The sequence below is a fragment of the Athene noctua genome, chromosome 18 (genome assembly GCF_965140245.1).
Source record: "Athene noctua chromosome 18, bAthNoc1.hap1.1, whole genome shotgun sequence".
Taxonomy (NCBI): domain Eukaryota; kingdom Metazoa; phylum Chordata; class Aves; order Strigiformes; family Strigidae; genus Athene; species Athene noctua.
The window spans coordinates 4,531,303-4,554,750 of record NC_134054.1 but is presented as its reverse complement, the minus strand read 5'-3'; the positions used below and the strand labels follow the sequence as shown (position 1 = coordinate 4,554,750).

General features: G+C 37.3%; 1 protein-coding gene across 1 annotated transcript in view; it reads left to right on the top strand.

The window, feature by feature from the left end:
* Positions 1-23,448, top strand: part of FOXK2 (forkhead box K2) — a 51,125-nt gene that overhangs the window by 21,591 nt on the left and 6,086 nt on the right. Inside the window, exons 2-8 of the mRNA XM_074921903.1 lie at positions 11,768-11,962; positions 14,688-14,835; positions 15,293-15,439; positions 18,325-18,518; positions 19,348-19,523; positions 20,543-20,839; positions 21,090-21,299. Coding sequence (XP_074778004.1) covers positions 11,768-11,962; positions 14,688-14,835; positions 15,293-15,439; positions 18,325-18,518; positions 19,348-19,523; positions 20,543-20,839; positions 21,090-21,299 — 1,367 coding nt within the window. The remainder of the gene's footprint in view (positions 1-11,767; positions 11,963-14,687; positions 14,836-15,292; positions 15,440-18,324; positions 18,519-19,347; positions 19,524-20,542; positions 20,840-21,089; positions 21,300-23,448) is intronic.

Sequence of the window (23,448 nt, the reverse complement as noted above, 5' to 3'; positions counted from 1 at the left end):
GTGCTCCAAACTTTCTTACATACACTGTTCTTGTGTGAATGCTGCTATCCGTAAACTTTGGTGTGCCTAGGAGTGCAAAGAACACTGGATCTAATGTGTTATGCTGATGTCTGCTCAATACTTCAGTGTTTTCTAATGAAGATGTTACAGAAATGAAGAGCACTATGTTTGTTCAATGATAGTTGAGACCCTGAAGTGGCATATATGGGAACATATAAATGCCTTAGTTATTTACTAATATGTGATATATAATTGCCAATACTCTGGCAAGTTTTATTCCTAGTGTAGTTTCTATTACGTGTATATACTTACAGTGGTAGCAATTTTGTGAGGAATGCTTGACTTAAGTGGTCATAATCCATACTGTTAACAGTATCTGAGTCAAAATACTGACTTTCTCGGTCAAGCTAAAAGGTCCCAAGTTAACCAGACTTTATTCTATTGAAAAGCATTGAATATGCACTCTGGTTTACAAACGGAGTTCTGCACTTCCTTTTATGACTAGTAACTTTTGGAAGCTTATTTTCCTGTGTTAGTTCAAATTTCAACCTTACAAAGAGAACGGTTAGAACAGTCGCATAATAAAACTTACTACATAAAAGAAAGTACAATACAGCTTTTAAATTAAGGTGTCATGAGGGTTTTAGCTGGAGATACCAGTGGCTCCTGGTAGCAGGTAAGTGGAGTAATCGTGTGGCTGGGAGCAGAACTGGTGCAAGAGGCAGGGAAGAGCATGCCCCGTTTGGCATTGCTGAGCTGTTACATCACTGTATCCCATGAAACCGTACCCAAGATGAAGCTTTTATTGCTAAGAGCCTGGTTGGTACCTATGCTTCAGGAATCTTGGCTTCTATTTTTCATTGCTTTACTAGATGTTGTTCACAGTAGGTTTCATTTTGCTTAATATTGGGGGGGTGTGAGTGAGAGTGTATGTGCGTGTCTATGCCTAGACTCCCTTTAATGAAAACCAGGCATCCCTAGACCTGATTTCTCCAAACCAATTTAGGCTTGTCCCTTCTGTGGGACGTACACTTACAAGTGTCTGTTGATTTTCACTCTCTATAAAGACAGATGACTAACACAGGTACAGGTTTACACTTGGGGAAATTAATCCCATGCTTCATGTTTGTGTGCTATACCCTTTCCTTCTGTATACTGTTGTTCCCTTATTAGTACAGTGGCAATGCTTAACATCTATTCCGATGAAGACTTTTATTTAGTCTATTTTTTTATTCCTGGACAGATTTTTCACTTGTGTGACTATCTGACTTGCTAAATCTTGTCTGTTGTTCTTTTTCCTTCTGCATTTCCTGCTGCCCCTTGCAACAGCCCACGGTTTGAGAACTTGGCATGGTCTTAGAAGAACAGCTCAGGAGGAGTGCTTCTTGAGGAATACTTTCCAATAACAACGTGTTTGTTGTAGATTAAATAGTTTCTTTGCTTTGTGGCCTTTCAGGCTTGTTGGAGTCTTGATTGGTTCTTGAGTGCCCACACAAGTGATTAAGGGAAGTAAGTTCATGTAACGCTGTGGAGCAGTCCATGCATATAAAATTTCTAGAGAGTCTGCGCCTTTACTAGAAAAGTTTTATCAAGTTGCATATAGACAAAAATTGAAAAGTGGTTTGAACAAACGTTCTGCAGAATACAGCAGGTTAAAAAAACCCATTTTGGAATATAATACAAAATCTTGATCTCCATTGAGATACCCAGCCCAGCAGCATCACCAAAGTGTGAAGCAAGTGTGGAATGACCCTTGAACATCAGACATCTTTAGGTAGGTAATTGTGAAATGTAATTAATGCCCATAGCTTTTTGAGAGGAGTCTGAAAAAAGTCTGTTCATTGACCAAACAGGCAGATTTAAGGGGGAAATTAAACACTGCTGTCTACTCAAAATTAGAGTTGTTAGGAAGCAGTTTTTGTCAGTCTTCAATGGCCTAGTTAGTCATGGATTTCTATGTGAAATAAAGGACTGTTCTACTCTTGGAAGCAGACTTCTGTCTTGAAAAGCCCATCTAAAATAAACTTTGCTGCCTTGATTCGGGAATAATCTTTTTTTCTGTTCAGCCTTGCCTCTGTGGGTAGCTGGTTTTTTGGTAATGATTAGGGAGTTTTGGCATAATTTTGCAGTAGAATATGGGTCTTTGATGAGGTAATAAATGAAGACTTTTGTTACTAAAGTAATGTGTGAGTCATAAGTGCTTTTTTTATGATTATGCTTGCGTCAAAACACATCATGACAGCACTTGTTCACTGTACTTCCCCCTACAGTTTTTAATTGTGAGGAATAGTAAAGCATTAAGTGCTGTATGTTTGGCTCTAAGCAGTTTTGTTTGATTTGCTGATAACTTTCTTTTTAGCACTGAATAATATTATTATAACTTCAGTGTTTCCGTATGAACTTTTGCATCCCCATGAGTACTCCACAACGGAGGGTGAAATGCCAGGTGCCTCTGTAACTAGCTAACTCGGTAATAAAGGCTGTAGTGGTTTTAGTTTGTCTGCATCAGCTCAGCTATGAGATGTAAATCGTATGCTTTATGAAAAGTTTTTGAATGGTATTTACCGGCATGGTGAAAGTTTGAGCTTGCGTATTTGATAATAGGAAACCATTGTTAAATGCAGTTATCTGGAAGGAAGAAGAAATGATGATTGATTTTTGCTTTCCTGTTGCAAGTGTTTTGTTTCTGTTTTTTTTAAACAGGAAACTGTTGTATTATAGACTTATGTATGCTCTGTTGGGACTGAAAATAGTTATTTGAAATTTGGCAAAGATAGAGGCACCGCAGTCTTTTGGACAAATTTTAATTTGTTTTTATAGTTTAGAACGAAATTTTGGGATAGAGACCACACAACCTGACTCTGCATACGGCTTTTGTGTACAGAGATGCTAAACACCCGAAAATGCAGTGTTTCCATAGGCGGAGTTTCTTTTGTATTCACAGGCTGGGGAGCCTCAAATTCCAGAGGCATTACATGAGCAGTTTTAATGAATTAGTGTCTGGTTTTCCTGCAGCAGATGTGACAAGCAGCTTTATAAGCTGCTTCCCATCGATCGCTGTTTTCCAGCTCTTTTGTGTCTTTCTTTTGCTTAGAGAAAAGCAACGAAGAGCTTGGTTTCTACAGTAACTGCTGCCTACGTTCTTGCCTGCAGGCCAATTTCTTTCTCAGTTCCTGCAGCCTGTGCAGGGCTACTGTATTGAATTTCTTTAGGTTTTGTTTGGTCTTTTTTTTCCTTCTTGCTGGTTTAAATATTTTACCATTTAAGAAAAGAGGAGAATGGAGTGGGAATTTGTGATTTTTGAGATATATATTTTTAATTAACCATAGTACATTTCCATGACTGTAGTATAACCGAAGTGTTTTTGTTGCTGATCAATACCAGTGTCTGTGTGGCTGGTATATAAAGAAAATGAAATGTCTTGACTGCTAAAGCAAGAACCTTTGAAAATTCATAATAGCACTTTGTTAATGTTTCTGTAGCATAATAATGCAGGGGAGGAGTGAGATCAGCTCTAAGTTGTTAATAGAATTATTTACACTTGCAGCAAAATTTGCTGTAGTTGAACAACTTCAGGACAGGTCTTTTTCAGTCTTGACTCTTGAATGCCTTTAGAGAAATTGTTGTGAATACAGGGTAAAAAATGCATTGTTTCTTATGAAGTTAGCTTTCTAAGTGGGAAAGAAGAATTGAACACCATTTCAAACAAGAACGTGTTTATTACTCAGTTTGGTTTTGCTGCTGGTGATTCAGGAATGTTCCTGTTGTCGTCATCAATATGCTGTTGTCATAGGATCGTTTTTTGACGCAGGCAGGCGTGTTCCAGATCCTTCTGAAACCGGGTTAGCACCTTTCATGTAGTGAATACCAACAACTTTACATACTACTTACTTATGCACTTGCTAAAATGTGAGCGGGGAAATACATAACCTGGGTTTCCTATGGGGGAGCCTTTAATTTACAACTAGGTCATATTTCCAGCCTTTGCTTGAAATTTGGTAAAAGTATTTTGTTGAATTAACATGAGGCTGCAGCAGTATTTCATCGCGTTTGATGATGTGTAGATCTCTGCTTTTTTATCTTAAGACGTCTGGGTATATAGATAGATCAGTGATCTTTTTCTTTACAGTGTTTTTTCATACTGCTTTATGTCACTGTATAGACAGCGATGGCACTGCTGAAAAACCTCACAAATACTTGTGAAAAGGGTGCTGAGTGCTCAGAATAAAAAGTTTAATTGCTGGTTTAAAAATCGGAAAGTGTTTTATTCCTTATGGTATTAGAGGTCGAGATTGCTATAGAGAGCCCTCGCATTTTCTGTGTGTGGAGGACATGCTTTGCAACTATTGATCACTAGAAATCAATTGCAAAGGATACAGAGAATCAAGGGAAACATGCATGAGGTCATGATTCAGTCCCCAGAGGAAAAAGCTTTTTCAAGGGCAGTTGCTTTTTGGGTAACCTCTAGAAGTGTCCTGACTAGTAATGGCTAGACGTAATTAAATGTAAATTTATAGTAAATAGCCAAACCAGGACTTAGTTTAAAACCATGGAGACAGGGAGGAGGAGGAGGAGGAATCCATCCTAACACAACGTGTATGTGTACATGTACTTGTAGGAAGTGATGCTGTGTTCCTGCTGGGGTAGTTTCTCACATTGCTGCACAGGGTGTGGTCAACTGCAAGCAGAAGAGCATTAAAAACTTCCTTTTTTAAAAGCTAGCTGGGCTAGAGGAGTTGGGCTTTATGTTTGTTTAATACAAATTTTAGAAGTCAATTTTTTTTAACGAACACCCCTGGCCCCTCTTCCCCCCCCCGGGTCAGCAGAAGAAAACAGATACCCCTTTCTTCTATTGCCAGCAATGTAGAAAGTTTTACAAATGTAATGTTAAAGCTGAAATTTCTGATGTGAGCACAAGCCTCATGTAGATGAACAAGCACCTGTATAAAAAAATTGCCCGTCAAAAAAGTTCTCTCTGTTTTGGGCAGTAAGAAAATAATTATAATCTGATTAGTATGACAATGTACTGGATTACCCCTTTTCAGTATGTCCATTATAAAATTTCCTGTACTCTTAGCATTTTTCTTACTACGGGTAAATTTTACAGCAGCAATTTTTTATGTAATCCTAGGAAAGACTTGGTAGAACAAATCTCTGAACAGTTATTTGTGTTTAAAGAGTCAAGGAAATGCTTATTACAAAAAGTTGTGTAATTTTTTTTCTAAAAACCTATACTTTATTAGTAATCATTTAGTGCTGGGAGTGTTTAGGTGGCTATTTATTATTGTGACTGTTTGGATGGATTAATATGAACACCTTAGTTATTAGTTTGGAAACCCAGATTTTTAACTGTTGGGTGTTTTAAGATTATCTTGAAATTTTGACTCTGCTTTGAAACAGTTCAATTCAGGTTGTCTTTTTAATAATTTTTAGTTTTGTTGATTCTGTTTATGTCTAAAGGTGATGATTCTATTCTGGATGAAAATGGACTGCAGTATTGACTTCTACTTCAATTAAATGCAGCCTAAAGTCTTAAAAACAAATTCTGGATGTGAATAATTTAGTATGCCTGCTTTTGCTGTTGAACAGTCAGAGATGTTTTGGTATGGAATTCAGAAGATGAGGAAGTTAGAAAATGTAATTATGTTTCCTTTGGAAAAGGGTAGGCTTTCTCCTTTTTCTCCAAGTTAACAGAAGTTATTTCTTTCAGGTGTCTCCAAGACATGGAGTTGCATCTCCTCTTACAGATTTCCTAGTGTTTTGTATGTGTCAGTTTGATCTGTGAGAGGAACTGAACTTAGCTCTTCCTTTAGAGATGCATCGTTTTCTCAGGACTTGAAGGCACAATACACAGATTTTGCAAAGACTGAAATTACATGTAATTGTATTTTTGGAGTGCTTTTTTTTTTACCTCCATGATATTTCTAGTTGTTTTTATAAAGACGTGTGTTTTAAACCTTGCTTATTTAAAAATCAGTTTTAAAACCAATAGCTAGATCTAGTTTAATTTATAATTAATTTCCTAATAATCCATTGTAATGAAATCAATAAATGGAGCAGCAAATGGAGAAAAGATGAAATTGTGGTCCTTGTTCTCTCATACTGAAATTCACTCATTAGCAAGAAGTCACACAAACTGTCATTTCCAAGCACCGTGTTCCTATGGACGCTTGAATGCCACCCAGTTTTGATGTGCTGGTCTTAATTTCATTGACAGATGTTACGCAGAATGGCGCAGAGGAAGTGGGTACCCTTGTGTGGCTTTCTGACCTTGTAGAACCGGAGTCAGTGCTGTTACTCAGCAGTGACCCTGGATATGGGTCAGAGAGTCCCCGTTGCAGGTTGCAGATAATGTCAAATTGGGGTGTGGAAGGGTTAAGATGCTGCAGGGCAGGGCTGCTGTCTAGAGGGACACTAACAGGAACCTTGTGAAGTTCAGCAAAAACAAATGTGAAATCCTGTGTCTGGAGTGGGTAAAGTCTGAGAATGACTGACTGGGGAGCAGCTTTGCAGAGGAGGACTGGGGCGTCCTGGGGAGAGGAGGTCATATGTGTTTCAGCAGTGCACCCTTGTGATGATGGAGGCTGGCCTTGTACTGCACCATAACGGTGTCTGGTTTTGGGCCCCCAGTACAAACAAAACTAATGACAAACTGGAGAGGTGAGGGGAAGGCTGCTGAGATGTGTACAGAACTGGCACATATGGCATATGATGAGAGGCTAAATAACCTCAGTTTCTTCCCCCTGCCCCCCTGAGAAGCCCAAAGGTGGATCTAATTGCAGTTGTCCCCTGCTTTTAGAAAAGATGGAGCTCACAGTTTGAGGATGAGCAGCGGTAGCAAGTTGCAACTAAGAAATTATACCTGGACAAATGAGAAAAACCTTTCACTGTTAGAGTGGCTAATTACAGGAAGGAATTGCCCAACTCCATGCTTGGAAGGCTTCAGAATTTGGTTAGGCAAGGCCCTGAGCAACCTTGTCTAATTCAGAAGTTAGCCCTGCTTTGAGCAGGAGATTGGGCTGGGCTACAGACCTTCAGAGGTCCCTTCCAAACTCAGTTTTGCTGTGATTCTATCTGAATGATGTAAAAAAAACCCAAACCCCAACCCCCCAATTTTTGCTTGACTTTTAGAATACAATTGAATCAAAAGTGGGACTGGAAATGTGCACTGTAGTATCTTACTGGTGATTTAAGCTTCAAAGTGTGCATATCTTCTACCAGAAGTATAAAGAAATTAATTGGCTGTGAGAATCATTTTTACTGGAGTGATGGGGAAACAGCAGTTGGGAGGTGAGTCCTGAGCAGATGGGTAAGAGGGATTAGAAAATGAATTATTTTCAAATCTCCCTTCCCTGGAAGGGAGGCCATGTCTAGTATACGGTGATTTCCATGGTGTTTTGTTTGTTCACTGATCAAAATAGGGGAGGAGAAGGAAATATGAATAGCATCATCTTACCAGAGAAAACCTAAGTTGGAAAAGGTCTGTTTACTGGTACAGGTGTTGTTAATTACCTCAGTTTCTCTTTGAGGTGAGTTAGACCATTGCCCATGCTTGTTTAATGTATTTGATGTAAAAAATTGAGAAAAGCAATCTCCCAGATGCTGACTAGGTTCTTTTTTCTGGGTCTTACCTTTTTAATGTAAAAAGTTGAAGCTCTCCTTGGCTCTCAGTAAATCAAGAATTTGAAAACTCTTACCTTGTTATTCTTTTAGATCTGTTTAAAAAATAGGGGCATCCTTAAGTTAACTGGTCAGTGTCATAGTCAATGTAAAAGAATTGAACTATACAGTTGTAACTACCGTGACTTAGGGGGTTATTAGTGATGAACTCCTCTAATCTGTTTGAATGTAAAATCTGGAGGTGCTGATAAAAAAGCAATAGAGTGGCTGCTTCTGTCCCAATTTCTGTCATGGTTCTTAAAAGACAAATAAAATGGAATAATTCAAAGGATACTGAGACACTAAGTGTCATAGCAGGGTTTATGTACAGGGAGGAAATTGAATTCCTACTCCTGTGTTTTGGCTCCCCGGATGGAGACAGAATAGAATTCCTCATTTTCAGTCAAATGGTATTTTCATATAGGCAGTATTACAAGTGTATAATTAGGTTTTCCCTGCAGTACAGACAAAACTGCTGAGAAGTGAGAAAATATTAGAAATACAGATGTGGCAAAACTAGACTTTTCACATTTTCCCACAAGACACTTACCTGGCACCCTACAAAGTTGCTAAACTCTTTAGAGGTGGTGCCTGGATCAGCACGTCTCCATCTTGCTGGGAGCTGTAGATGTAGTAAGAGTTTTCTAGGAAATAGTTTGAAATTATTTGATACTTTTGTCTGTTTTCCGGTAGTCAACCCAGAATGAACTTTTTAAAAAAGAATAATTAGGATCAGGAGTTGCATTTTAGTTGTGACACTGCTACTGCAGTTTCCTAGATTGCATGCTGTCCTTTGTGATGCTCTGTAGAAAGCACATGGCAAGTACTCATCATAAACACTACATGTACAAATGATTTGTTTGGGTACTGTGAATAGTTGTTTGAAATTCATAAAATACAACATTGGCACATCAGCTAAACAGTGCTACTTGTTTTCATCACTTAAATACCTAACACACTTTTCATTATATAGCTGTTGAAACATGGATGTTGTGTAAACATTTGTTTTTAGGAATCTTTTGGATCGATCTTGGCTCTGTTTGATTCCCTACTCTGAATGGCATCATCCTATAAAGGAAGAATGATAGAGTTAGTTGTGTAGATGGGGCAAAGAGTGACAGCTTGCAAAACTACTATTTTCTTTCCTTCTTTTTTTTAAGTGGGTTGTATAGATGAGTTTCTTCTGTAGCAACCATCCTGTGGTAGCACATCATGAAACTATTGTAAACACTTTAAACAGTGAGTAAAATAAAATTCGGCTTGCAGTAGACTAAATGTTTGATCAGGTCTCTACCTGTGGGTGTGTTGTGGTTTTTGTTTAGTTCACTGTATAGCTAAAGAATATGCCAAAACCAACTTGATTCTGATCATATTAGAACACATTCCTTACTTTGATTTTGGAAGTAAATGTAATACATTTGTGTTAATGCAATTTATTCAGAAAATCTGTTGGTTAGTATACACTCTTTATTCTGCTTTTTGGCTGAATTCCAGCTATAAAAAAACGTGCTTCTATTAAAACACTGTTTACAAATATGAACCAATTGACAGATGTGGTCTCCTGATAATACTCAAGTGTTTGCATGTTCTAACCAGGTAGTGATTTGTAAGTGTATTGTGTCTTCCTTAATAATGCCATCTTAAGCAAAACATGTGAAATGTTATAAACTGTAACAGTAACACCTTTAGGTTTTAATATAGTTCCTGACTATAAGTTCCAAGTATGTTTGGCACACTTATAACCTATGCAGTACCCTTGATTAGTCAAAGCTCATGGTTTTGGGGGTGTTTTTTGTTATTTTTTTTTTCCAAACTTGATTGACATTTGAGGGCATCATGTCTCTGCTATACTTAAGGTAAGACTAAAGCAGAGATTTCAGAGTAAGCTGCCTGTACCTTTTTTCAGAAGATGCCCACAGGGCAGATAATACATGAGGATAGTGCAGTAGTGTGAGAAGGGAGATGTTTCAATATGCATACTTCCATGGAATTTTGGAGGAATTATTGAGTATACATTTTACATGTTTCTATATTGCTGGTACTTGTGACTAAGTTGTGAAGATCTGCCTCCTCCCTATCCTTACTCCACCCCAGCACTGTAGGGCTTTGGTTACTGATTATTATGTACTGGATTTTTTTTACTAGGCAATAAGAAATCTAAGCAGTGAGTGAGCATCTAAAGCTGTCAGATTGTTCCCATGTTTTCCTTAAGTTGAAATAAGTTTGGTCTGAAAAGCATTAAGTTAAATTTGCAGGTATGGAATAACCTCAGAAAAACACAGAACAGGTGACTAAAGTTTAAACCTGTCTCTATGTCAAACAGATGTTGTTGTTTGCTTTCTCACAGGGATTTTTATTTAATCTTTAGCAAAAAGGATGCATTTGATTACCCTCTTTGTATACACTTAAGGAGTAGTGTTGTTGTTATTGCTGAGTAACTGAAATATTTAGAAAACATTTTTATTACCAAAACAGCTGAGACCATTTTTATTGTCACTAAAACAATATACACAAAAAATACTTTCTACTGGAAGAAGCAAAGAAATGAGTTGTTACTAAAGATACTAAAAAAACCCCAACCCCAACAAACTACCCAACCCAGAAATTGGTCCATTTAACTTTCTTGCTGAAATGTGTGTGCAGTTTTTTGGCATAGATTCTGTTCCTAATTTAGTACATTGAGCATGTTTCAGAAATAGGTCGTCTGTTAAATTCGGACATGGTCCATACTGACGATAAGACTGAGAGAAAAGGAAGGTCATTGTCGATTCTTTCTTTTTTTCCTGATTCTTGGGTGTGTGTTGTAGGAAAAAAGAATCACTGTGGTGCATGTGGCAAGAAATGAAAATCAAATGCTGCCTTTGTTCTATAAACATCCTTAGATTAAATTTCAGAAATAAAAAAAACAAAACACATGAGAGTTAGTGTTTTTAAGGCTACTCCACAGCTAAGTGTTCCTTCCAATTCTTACATCACTTTTGTGTTTAATATATTTTTCCAGAGAAATGATCACTTTTGTTTACAGTCTGTATCTTGCATTCATAGCTATGTTTCTTAGGCCTGTTCCACATGCTGTTGTTTCCTTTCTTTATAAAAACTAGATCTATCTAGAATCACTTTAAAAAAAATTAGAAAATTTCTAAGGTTTTTTTTCTGGGTATTGTGTCATTGGAAAGTCCTTTCCATCATGTGGAAGAGGTGTGTGAATATAATTGTGGGTTTAGTGCTGACTGTAGTCTAACAGCTTAAGAATGAGGACATAGTAAAGTTATTTTTATAGATGCTTTTGTTGAGAGAAAATTAAGTTTCTTGTTTGCTCAATCTGTTTATTTACTGGGAAGTTATAAATAGCCTGTTCTGTTTAATTGGGTTAACTTCTAAATGCTATATACAGAGATGCAGAAAGGAAAATACTTAAAGGTACATTCATTGTATTTTATTTTCCAAATTTTTAATTTATCATTAGTCTTTAAATTTTGGCATGCAATCTTTGGTAATATACAAAAATGGGCAATTCATTGAAATTGGCTGTTAAATTCAGCTCTGCAAAAAATATTTGAATGTAGTACTACAACAGCAAAATACTCTCTAAATGATCAGAAATAGGATTGGTATATGTTTGATTTCTCTTAAAATACTAATTAAAAGAAGCTAAATCTTTTATTTAGACCAGTCTGTGAAACTGGGTAGACCTCAAATTGGCCAATATTTATGCTCCTGATTAATCTTGATATCAGGGACTGACTTGTTCATTTGCTGAAGCTGTTTGTTGGCATCATAAAATAATAGCCTTTTGTCTTCAAAACAGTACTTCCTCTAGGGATAGATTCAAGATCAAGAAATTTAAAGACAATGCACAGACTGCCCTTGTTACAAAGAATTGCATTTGCTTATATTTCTTTCCAAATTTTAAAATCGCTTATTAGGGGATCTTTTTCTGGTCACATTGATCTTTCTGTATGATCTGTAAAATGAAGATGTTACAGGTAACTACATAAGATACCTTACCCTTTCATTTTCAGATAAGGTTAGGTGATACATGCAAATTAGGCAGAAAATCTTACATTCTGCAACCGAGTAGCTTATATATTTGTTTTTTATTTTTCAGCTGTACTTTCAGGTTTCCCAGTACAAACATCAAGATAACATTCACAGCTCTGTCCAATGAAAAGAGAGAAAAACAGGAGGCCCCGGAGTCCCCAGTGAAGCCTGTGCAACCCCAGATCTCTCCCTTAACAATAAACATTCCAGACAACATGGCTCACTTGATCAGCCCTCTCCCTTCTCCCACAGGAACTATCAGGTATTTAAACCCTGCAGATTGCATATAGGACAATGTATGGTTACAGACTTGAGACAGCTTTCTAATTAAGTATTTTGCTTTTGTGGTAAAAGTTGAGTTGAAGCTCAGCATTACCTGCTTTGGAGAAAACCACCACTCTGCTAACAAGATAGTTGCACAAACAGCCTTTAATATTTAAATTTAATATGCTGAATGTGTAACAGTGTGTTCAGGAGCCTGGCATTCTTTGCACAGCAAAGGAGCATATCTTTTTCTTGCATTCCAGGTGATTTAGATTGCTTTTTACTTTTGCATGCTTATGGCAACACTTTATATAAGTCTAAATTACACAGTTTTTAAACATTCTGATGGTCACTGTCCCCCTGAGGTTTACCATCAGAAAAAATGTGGCTTTTGTTATTATTAGTGTGGATAATAGACTGATCTCTTACACCAGAGACTACTGACTAGCCATTGCTGGAAGTAAACAGACTTAAGTTTTACTTAAAATGCAGTGAGAGATGCAGAGTTTAGTGTAGGGAAATCTTCGGCAGCGGGGTTAATCTGGGTTTTTTTACTTGCTGTGCTGCTTAGTTTGGTAATTGTAGCCATGGTTGGACTTTTTATTTGCAACAAAACTCAAAAATTAGTAAGCTGTCTTCACAAACTGGTAAAATTAGTTTAGACACAATATTAAAAATTCATAGAAAGTTCAGGAGCAAAAATTTCATTTAAAGGCACTGAAAGTTGTGTTTCAAAGTCACTTATGCTTTTGGAAGTTTTTTTTCTTCCTCTCTCACTTTCTGCATCTTGAGTAAAGATTTTTTTAATGCTTGATTTTTAAAAAAATGTAGATCTTGTTAATGAAATTTAAATGTAAGGATAATTGACTTCTTTCATGCTTGTCAAGATCTTGATCTCAATATTGTAGCGTTTAATGAGATCTGTATAAATGGTGGAAGTGGAGAGTAAAGAGACCTAGACTTGACTGTGTAACAGTTTTGCTTTCTTATTAAAACTCAGGCAAAATATATCTCGCTCAAGAAATGACAGAGCATCTCATAAATATTTTGGATAATACCACATAGATCATCACAGTCTTTTCCTCACTATGAATTTTGTAATTCTCTTCAGGGATTTCATGCACCTGTTGAGTATAGTTTATTACAAAAAAAAAGACCCTACAGTTTTGAGTCTATTTTCAGAGCAAAGCTTGACAGTTTCTTTTCAAATCATCCTGTTTTGTAGAAGACTTGTAAACTTGCTTTGATTATACCATATGTGTCGCTTTGTCAATATATGCTAAAGTGAGCACAGTAGAGGGATGTTGTCAGTTGGTATGTGAAAACATAGAACAGCATTGACCTATATTTAAAAAAAAAATTAGTTACACATTTTGGCTCTAATCAAGGATTTTTCTGTACAACACTTAAAAAATGCAATCTTTCTTGTATAGTATATCTGTAGTAGCAAATTGTTGATGGATTTCTTGTGATGGGAAACTTGAATATTTTTATATATTGCCCAATCTACAATGCCTGCCTTGTTTCTGTACATAAAAAGGGAGGTAGCAAAAAAGAGGTCAGACAGACAAATAAAACTTGACAGGTAAAAATTTATTAAAGCTTTATTGTATAAATCTAAATATACGTTCTCTAGCTTTATTTGTTACTCGATGTTTTGAACCATAGATTCAAGTTAGGCTAGAGCTTGTCTTTGAAGATAAGGCTGGTTCTGGAGGCACAGCAGGCTTTGTCATTCTAGTTTTTTAACTTTTTTGAAATTTTTGAGGGCTGTGTTGAATTACAGTATGAATGGCTGAGAAGTATGTGTCCTTGTAGAGAATTGCCAAAATTTTTTTTGGGGAAGGGGACAGACATCACCCAATGACTGTCTCCTGTTGGCTAAATGGAAACTGTAGAAGAAAAGTGGATTTGTGCAGCTGTGGTTCTGTGGACTGTGCAAGACAGGGGGACAACTGTTAAAAAGATGTTACAGTGGAATTACACAATTTTATCTTGTTTTCTGTGACAGATAGCAAAACATGAGGTACCAAGAGACACTTCTTTCATTTGCTTGGCACTATCTTTTGCTTTGTAACAGTGTATCTGCTCTGTTGGCCTAACAGTGTGTTAAATTAGATGGGTCGGTGCTGATACATCCCATTTCTAGATAGGTTTATGATTTTTATACATACATATGCGTGTGTACGTATTTGCACATACTTGTAAACACTTAAAATAATGTTGGCTTAGATTTAAATGAGAATCAAAACTTTTTTTTCCTCACTGCTTGCTATATTTTCTCAAATATGCGAAAATACGGCACAGGAGAGATGATCTTTTTTGAGCAGACTGAATACAAACATATGGCAGAAATTTCATGCAAGATGTGTTTCTTGTTTCAAGCGAGTGTCTTAAAATTTGTGGTTCCTTATGCAGTTAAAGTGGACTTTTCTGTTGGCAAATCTTAACGCACACACACAGTACAACCTAATAAATCAGTTAATCCTTTTGAGGAGGAAAGCCTGAGCTTCATTTGACAGGTTTCTTCCTGCAGTGTTTTTAATTCCCATGGATGAGTTAGAAAGGCTTGGAAGATGGGGTTTATCATGGAAATACTGACAGACCCTTAAGTCTAGAAGCTCTCGTAGTGGGCTTTTCTGCAATAAGAGCTTTTTGATTAGACACAATGTGGTGATATACTGTATAACAAAATAGTAGGATCTTCTTTTTATGCTCTACAGTGCTGCAAATTCCTGCCCATCTAGCCCCCGTGGTGCAGGCTCTTCAGGGTACAAAATGAGTCGTGTAATACCATCTGACCTACATTTAATGGCTGACAATTCACAGTCAGAAAATGACAAGGAGGCATCGGGAGGAGATAGCCCAAAGGTAAACATTGTTTGAAATCAATCCCATAAATGACATTATAAGTGAATGTAAGGCTTCTGAAATTTTGTTTGCTAATGTGCATTATGTCATAATTTAACATTACAGACTTTAAAAACAGTTTGTAGGGTTTTGTGATTAGATTTATTTATGTATTTATTGGAGCTATTTACTTACCTCTCTTCCCTTTGGGGGAGGGTCTGTGTGTATTTTCAGTTATATATCTGTTTACAGGCTACTGAAAATTCTTTACTGTTGTGTGTTTCCCCTAATTTTTAATGTTACCTTAAAATCTGCTAATCAGAAGAGCAAAATTTGTCTTAGTTTCTTTTCTGGCTCAAGATTTTGGTTTCCAAAAGTGCCTTAAATCAAGGTAATTGTGTTTTGTATTTTTTGATTTAGAAAGAGGCGTGTGTATCTTTGAAGTTTATTGATGCAGACTTTTCTTTCTCTTGTACAGGACGACTCTAAGCCACCTTACTCCTATGCACAGTTAATAGTACAAGCAATTACGATGGCACCTGATAAGCAGCTTACACTAAATGGAATTTATACGCACATAACTAAAAATTATCCATACTACAGGACAGCAGACAAGGGCTGGCAGGTAAATTTGATTTCTGGACTGTCTTTTTTAGTTGTGAGTAATACTGGCAGCTGTAGGTGGTCATAAGAAGTCAATTGGTGAGCGTAACAGCCCTTCTTAAATAGCATTTGTCAAATGAGCGTGTGTGTCTTTTTCCTGATTGTAAGCTCTCCAACAAAGTAGGCAATTTACATTATTCTGTATTGGAAACATTGCTTTATTCATGGAATGGTATTCCCTAAATGTCTAGAAGGGATACATACAGACTTTCAGGGAAGAAAAGTACAATTGGCACTATGGATTTAAATATCCATATGCTATCTGGGAATGTAGTTGTGCTCTGTAACTTACAATTGTGTAAACATCCATATTGTTATCTTGAGATAAAATTAAGATATTAAATGTTACATGTTCAGTTTTATTTGAAAATGGTGATCTTTATCGTGCAATAGGTGAAGGAACAAGGTGTGTTATCTGTCGTTATCTTGCACTGTTATGTGCCCTTTTTTATTTGTGAACTTAATCATTTCTGTATGGAGTTAGACCAGACCCTTTAATTCTGTAGAATTAATTTCTGCTTTCCTTTCATTTTTAAAGAGACCAACCTCAGCATTTGCCAGGATGACTAACTGATCATGAATCAGTCTGGCATAGTCTTTCCAGACACACATAAAGGTTCAATGCCTTTGCTGCTGTTTTTAGTTTCAGCAAGGGACAGAAGAGCACAATTAGCAGGACTGGCCAGTTTGCCAGTATAACATTCGGACTGTACTGTTGATCATGGAGTATCAGTTACACTGTGTTGCTGCTTAGTACAGTCATGAGCTGTGGCAGAGGCATGCTCTGAAGTTATTTTCAGGGAAGTAAAATTTGGAGAGACTGGGGGAGGGGAAAAGTGAGGAAGTGTTAATACTCGTAGAAGACTAAAGAATACGTGCCTCCTCAGTAGAGGAGTAGACTTTAAAATATTAATCACATGGTTATTTGTCATAGAGCCTATATGAAAATTGAATTACTCTTAGAGGAATTCCAAGGTTAGTGGGGAATGTAGCTGTTCCAAGCTTTTTGCTGATGGTTTGGCTAGTAAAGGCCTTAGCTGTTGTTGTGACTAGGAAGTCTCTTTTGTTTCCCTTTCACACATAAGCAGTGCAGAATCCTGGCTGCAGTCATACTAACAGATCTGTTTTAGCAACAAGATTCTGTTTATAAAATGTTGGTGTGCTTTTTGCTCCCTGTTCTGAAATACCTTGAATATCTGTATGTATAATGCTTCTTTATGTAAAGCATCACGGAACCAAACATGCACAGACATTGAAATGCACGGTTAAAGAATTCTGCCTTTAGCACAGTGTATGTATTTAGATGTATAATACTTCGCAAAACCAAGGTGCAGACATATACTAAGTTCTGGAATAATTAATTGGCACCTATTCATAAGAACAATTGGAGAAGCTGAAAATCAGATGCTGTTTGGTCACTAGTCATGTAAAGCACTGCTGTAACACTAACAGGTGTACCTCAGGTCTGAAGAGCTCTGCTAGTTTTTATTCATCAAGTGTTAGATTACGGTTAGGTGACTTACGATAGATGTTTTAAGTAATATTTGAGGCTATGTATGTGCATGTTATTCAAAACAGGGGACATACGCATGTGTATAGCATCTAAATCCTATAGCTTAACAAACAGTATTGAGGTATTTATATCCTTTATTATATAAAGGTCTCATTTTGGTAAACACTTGAAGACTCCTCTTTGTGAATTTGTTTAGCAGGTACTCTTGGATCTACTCTTTTATTCTAGCATATGGAGAAATAAATACAATTTATAAACATGTTCTTGGCATCTTTCTAGTTCTGTTTCAGTTTTTGGCAGGGAAAACCATTTCTGGTTTAATCAGTTTGCATTTAAGAAACCATACATGGTTATCATTGCTTTAAGTTTTTTTGAACTTGCCATCAGGGTCATGAACTGAGACATTTGAGCAAGACCTGCTTTTGATTTTGCAAATTTTTAAAAACTTTTTTAACGTAAAGCTTTTTCTCCTTTTTCCCCTCTGTTCCCCCACAAGTATTTCAGTATGTGTGCTTATCATTATTTTCTTCTTGTTCAGTGATAATATTTAGAGAGATTTTTGGGTTTTCTATCTTTAAAAAAAAAAATTATGTGTATAAAGCCAAGCATTAGATACAGCCACTTCAGGGTGTTAGCAGTTTTCTCGATGTCTCTGATTGAAGAGTTGTTTGTGTTACAGCAAAGTGAGGATAAAGTAATGTGCAAACTAGAGTGCAGTAATGAAGATCTCGCTGAAGAGCTGTTTTAGGACCTGCTGCCATTTGTTGTTTTTCTAGACGCACTAAATCCTTGGCTCCTTTGTTGAGACAGACTGGACTGTGGGTGAACTCCCAACAATCTAGCTGCATTTGGAACTTGTGTAATTTAACCTTTTCTTTCTGTGTTGTGGAACAGTAACAAGGTTATCATACAAGATCAGAATCAGTATTTCACTGGCACTCCTAGAATGAACTGATATTTTCTTTGACACCTGGGGAAGGGTGGTGTATGAAGACTGGTTTTGCTGTTGTGTTTTTTTTTTCCCCCACTGCGTTATGCGCAAGTATTTGTAGTGTTCTAATAGTTGTTGCAATCACCGTGTTTCTCATTAGAGAATGAAATGGGATTCCTGTTATTGCCGCGTTAGCGTACTGGTTTTTTAATTGTTGGGAAAGACTTGAAAAATGCAAGAGTCCTTTCAGGTTTATGGCACTGCCTTTGTAGTGCTCTGAGTTCTGTTGAATTAAGGAATTAGAGCTGAACCCCGAGTCTCCTATAGTACGAACTGCTGCAGTAGGCCACATTCTGACTTGGAAAAGTTATATGAATTCTACATATTTTTTTATGTTCCATAGAATTCAATACGTCACAATCTCTCTCTGAATCGTTATTTCATCAAAGTACCACGTTCCCAGGAAGAACCAGGCAAAGGCTCATTCTGGAGGATAGACCCTGCCTCTGAAAGCAAATTAATAGAGCAGGCTTTTAGGAAAAGGCGGCCTAGGGGAGTACCTTGCTTTAGAACCCCTCTGGGACCACTCTCTTCTAGGTAAGGAAAAACAGATGAACAAAAAGACTATGGCTGTTGTTTAATCTTCAGGCTGATACAGACTTGATAGTTTTGGATACAGTCACAAGTTTAGTAATTTAATTTCATCCAGACTCAGTATTTGAATTCTGTGTGATTTGCTAGGAGGCTGCCCCATACACTAGGCTTGTTTTTATTGCTTGTTTTTAGCATTAAAAAACTGACTCGGTTTGCATAACTAACTGTCAGATTGTTAATGTAAGCAAGCCTTGCTATACCTTTGGTTTTTTTTTTCTTTTTACAGAATTATAATTTTAATTTCTAACTGCCATCAACTGCATTTAAAAACTGTTTGCAAAGAAAATTATCAAATACCAAGTAGTATTTTATTGAACTTAGAGATGACAATTATATATTTAGTTTGATAACATTCAAGCAGAATTCATGCTGGGGAAATACATGAGTTTAAATTATTCCCTCTGTAAAGTTACAGCCTTTCTGCTGGTGCAGATCTTTTATTACTTGCCCTGTAGACTGAAATTTGCTCACCATTCTTCTCCACCAGAAGAAATGTTCACGTTTCACAGATTTAGAGAGTCTCCCTAAGAAGGCATCCAGCCACTTCTTCTCCATTAACTATACCTGAAGTTTGCTTTTAAATTCTGTCTCTGTTTAACAGAAGCTTTATAAAAGATCATCAGAACTGCTTTGGGTTGTAACTGTATTTGCCAGAAGGCAGAGGTGCCCTCCTGTGGGCAGTGTGTGTTATGGTCTCTTTAGAGGAAGGTCACTGTCTTTCACCGTTCAGAAGTTAAAACACATCAGCTGCTGCTTTCATTTTTAAATACAGAAGTGCCCCAGCTTCTCCTAATCACTCTGGAGTGTTGTCTGCGCACTCCAGTGGAGTCCAGACCCCCGAGAGTCTGTCCAGGGAAGGATCTCCAGTCCCAATGGAACCTGAGCCTAGTGCTATCCAGCCAAAACTAGCGGTAATACAAGAAGCGCGATTTGCACAGAGTGCCCCAGGTGAGGAATCCTGAAATAAGCCTTTGGGGGTTGGAGGTGGGAGAGGGCTAACATATAAATATCACCAAGACTTCACTTGTACACCAAAAAAAAGGGGAAATACTTAACCTCTTAACATTTATAGCAAATCTTTGATAAACATGCCAGGAAAATTCTGTTTGCATACATACAGACTGTTATCTCTTGCACCCTTGATCACTTTGTTACCAAGCAGAGGTTGTGCTTCTGTCCTGTATAGGACTGTACTGTCTTACAGCAGTTGTCACTTCCTTTCAGAATGTATTCTTTCTGGTTTAGAAAAAACCCAAACCCACAACCTTTATGTTACATGGGTTACAGAAATAAGCAAATGTCTCACATCTGTAGCTATGTCATCCTTTCAAAGGTGGAGATAAAAAAGATTGAAAAAGATAGAGAGGGGATAAATTTGTGTGATAAGAAATTTCCTATTTAAAAAAAAAAAAAGAATGATCATAAGACATGGTGGAATAAGGATGTACTTGTTTCATTACCTTGGTTTATATACTTTTGCCATCCATTTTCTTGGTGATATTCTGGTACTACAGAAGTGCTGGTGACTGTTCCGTGGTTAAGGCAGACACGATCTGAAGCAGGGACGCCAGGCTTTCCCCAGCCTTTGAAGCTGAGAGCTTTGCCTGTGCAGACCTGCTCCACACAATACCTGAAACACATATATGTTCCCATTGATGGAAGGGGATAGTTTTACTAAATGAGTGTTAAACATAGTTTTGGTAGTAACAGCTGCATTTGGGGAGAGGTAGGGGGGCTTTTGCCCAAATGGTGTTTGGGTCTTTGCTGGTACAGCGCTTACCTTGAATACATGGCTTGGAATAGCCATGTGTCATAATCTTCATTGTCCGGTTTTAGCTTTTGGATCATTCAGGCATTAGTGAAGGAGGTTGTTAATCTTCTGAGGCTTTAGTGTAAGTTTAAAAGAGTGACTGGCTTAAAAGAAATAATTAAAATTGTCAGCCTAATTTTTATCTCTTTCTTGGTAGGATCACCTCTATCTAGCCAACCAGTTTTAATTACTGTACAACGGCAGCTACCACAAACTATTAAACCCGTCACCTACACTGTTGCAACTCCTGTGACAACATCGACATCCCAGCAGCCTGTAGTTCAGACAGTTCATGTTGTCCACCAGATACCAGCTGTGTCTGTCACAAACGTGACTGGATTAGCACCAGCAAACACTTACACTGTAGCTGGACAGGCAGTAGTCACGCAAGCTGCGATGGTAACCCAGCCCAAGGTGGAACCTCAAGAGAATGGAGACCACAAGGAAGTAAAAGGTGAGAACCTGTGGGGTTCTTTGGTTTGCTTTGTTAATTCGTTAGCTCTTTATACAGAAGGGTCATTATTTGAAACTTAATTCCAGGTGAACACTGAAATGTTTGGCTAAAACTGTGGATTTTGCATCATAATGTCTGAAATATGTTGGAGTGAGTAATAAAACTTTTTCATTGAGGGTTGATTGAGTTAAAAGAAATGGATCTTCAACACTTTCTTATTTTTAACAATGTTTTATTTTCTGTTTTTCAGTTAAAGTGGAGCCTATACCTGCTATTAGTCATGCTGCAATAGGAGCTGCTAGTCGTATAATTCAGACATCTCAGACCACACCCTTACAGACAGTTACTATAGTGCAACAGGCACCTCTAGGTCAACACCAGCTACCAATAAAAACTGTAACGCAGAACGGAACGCACATAGTACCTATCACCACTGCGATACAAGGACAGGGCAACGCTGGTACGTACGGGGTTAAGATGTTCTGTTGCTTTGTATGTGTTAAAACCTCAGTGTGACCAGTGTAGAATTTTTGAATTCTGTTTTCATGCCTGTCTTATTTACACTGAAAACTAAATTCTGCAAAAAATTGTTCCCTCCCTGTTGGTGAGAACCAGTGTTTCTCCTCATTGACGATTACCTGAACAGCTATTTATTCTCTTTGTGGTCATTATAGGGATGTACTTAGTGGTGACAACCCGTCCTCTCTCCTCATTAAACCCAGGATATAAACAAGTTTTAAAAGAAGTTCCTGTAAAACAGTGCCATTAAAATGGTAACTGCTCCCCTGATGATTTGTCAAGATCCAACCAACAGGAAAACAAGACAGAACTTGCTTGTGGGTTGGCTTTTTGAACTGTTACTTTTTATTCTGTTTTTATTGAACCTGTACTAAAAATGACAAAAATTCTGTAAGATTTTCTTCTTGTCTGAATACCATCTTTCCCCTCTCAGACTTGGCAGTACTTTGTCATAATTTTCATACACTCATGCTTGTTCACAGAACATTGTTCTGGTTTGCTTTGCAGGTGCATACAGCTTGTTCTAACAGTTTCACTTTGAGATGTTACCTGATACTGAATGAGCTCTTTTGTCATAAAAAAGGCTTACAGAAATAGTTTTAGGCTGCCTTATATCAATTTATTACCTGCATTTTTGCTCTAAAGTCTTTCTGATTAAGTGAAATACCTACTTTCTCTTCTGCTCTTCTTCCATCACTGACATTTATAGGTCAGTGTTTTGTCTGCTTCCACTTAATTTCCAGCTTAAGTAAAGCAAAAGCAATCTCTGTCAGACTTTATGTGCACTTTTTTTGCCAGAAGGGATATGTGAATTGAACTGAGAGTCATGAAATATACTGAAAAGTTATTTTTTAAAAGTAAGAAATAATTCTTTCTGTCTCTTTACTGGACTCTGAAAACCCAACTGATTTCAACATGTTTTCCTTGGTAGGGAAGCCTCATGGCTGCTAGGTGGGTTTAAGGAATGTCCCTGAATGTAGGAGTAGAATTGGGGTGCTTCTCACTATTTCACTGTGTCTGTTAGGGGAGTGCTTGCAGTGAGGGGAGTTTTCACTTTGAGATTCCTGGGCTTAAATACCACATGAGATGTTCACATTTTGAATAGCAAGTGAGGTGTGTTCCAGGTGCTGGCCTCTCTGTTACAGTAACTCCTAAACCAGCAACACACCAGGTAATTCCCAGGCAGAGCATCTAAATGGGGGAACCAGGCCTACAGAAACACAGATTTGTTTGTATGTGTCTACAAAGACGTGTTGACACTCATACATCTGCACATGTCTGTGTTCATGTGCATACATCTGTATTTGCACACACATTTGTTATGTGTGTTTGTTTATCTCTGCCTTTGGAGAAAGAAGATCTGTGCAATCTGAAAGCTAAGAAGTCCAGCGCAATTACTATTTCTTCTGACATTTTTTGTTTGTAGATAGAAGGTGCTTTCAGATCTTACTCTCAGCAAAACACTTTGGCAGCGCTTTTTACTACCTGTCAGTTTAACTGAAAGCTGTGAAGTCCAAAATAAATTCAGGTCTCTTATTGCAGACTAAAATGATGTAACTAGATGTTCTTTATTTTGACTTTCAGTGTAGATTTCAAACATCAGTGTTCTTTTGTGTATTTCATACTTCTGTGTATCAGCTGTGGCTGCAGCCAGCAAGTCTCTTTCTATTAAACAGACCTCGGAGTGAATAATGCAGCAGTAGTCTTAATGTGTGTTTGAAGATGAGGGGTAAACTTCTTGTTTTTATTTAAGTAACAGTAAATTTGCAGTAAGGTGTTTTATTCAGAAGTAACTATCTCTGTGGCATCTATTCAGCAATTTTAGAAGGAATAGCTTTTCTAATAGAAAATGAATGAACGTTGAGATACAAGAACAAATGATTTTACAGTTGCAGTGAAGCTTTTTGCATCAGGTAAATATTTTCTGAAGTATTTGTTCTACCAGTAAATACTAAGTACAAACCAGTTTGGTTCCATGGAGAGGTGATAGATATTCCAGGTATTCTTTAAGATAGCTTACTAAAAAAAAAAAAAAGGTAACAACTTTAGCGAATAAAAGTTCCTTATGGACCTCATGTTTAAGCTCCACT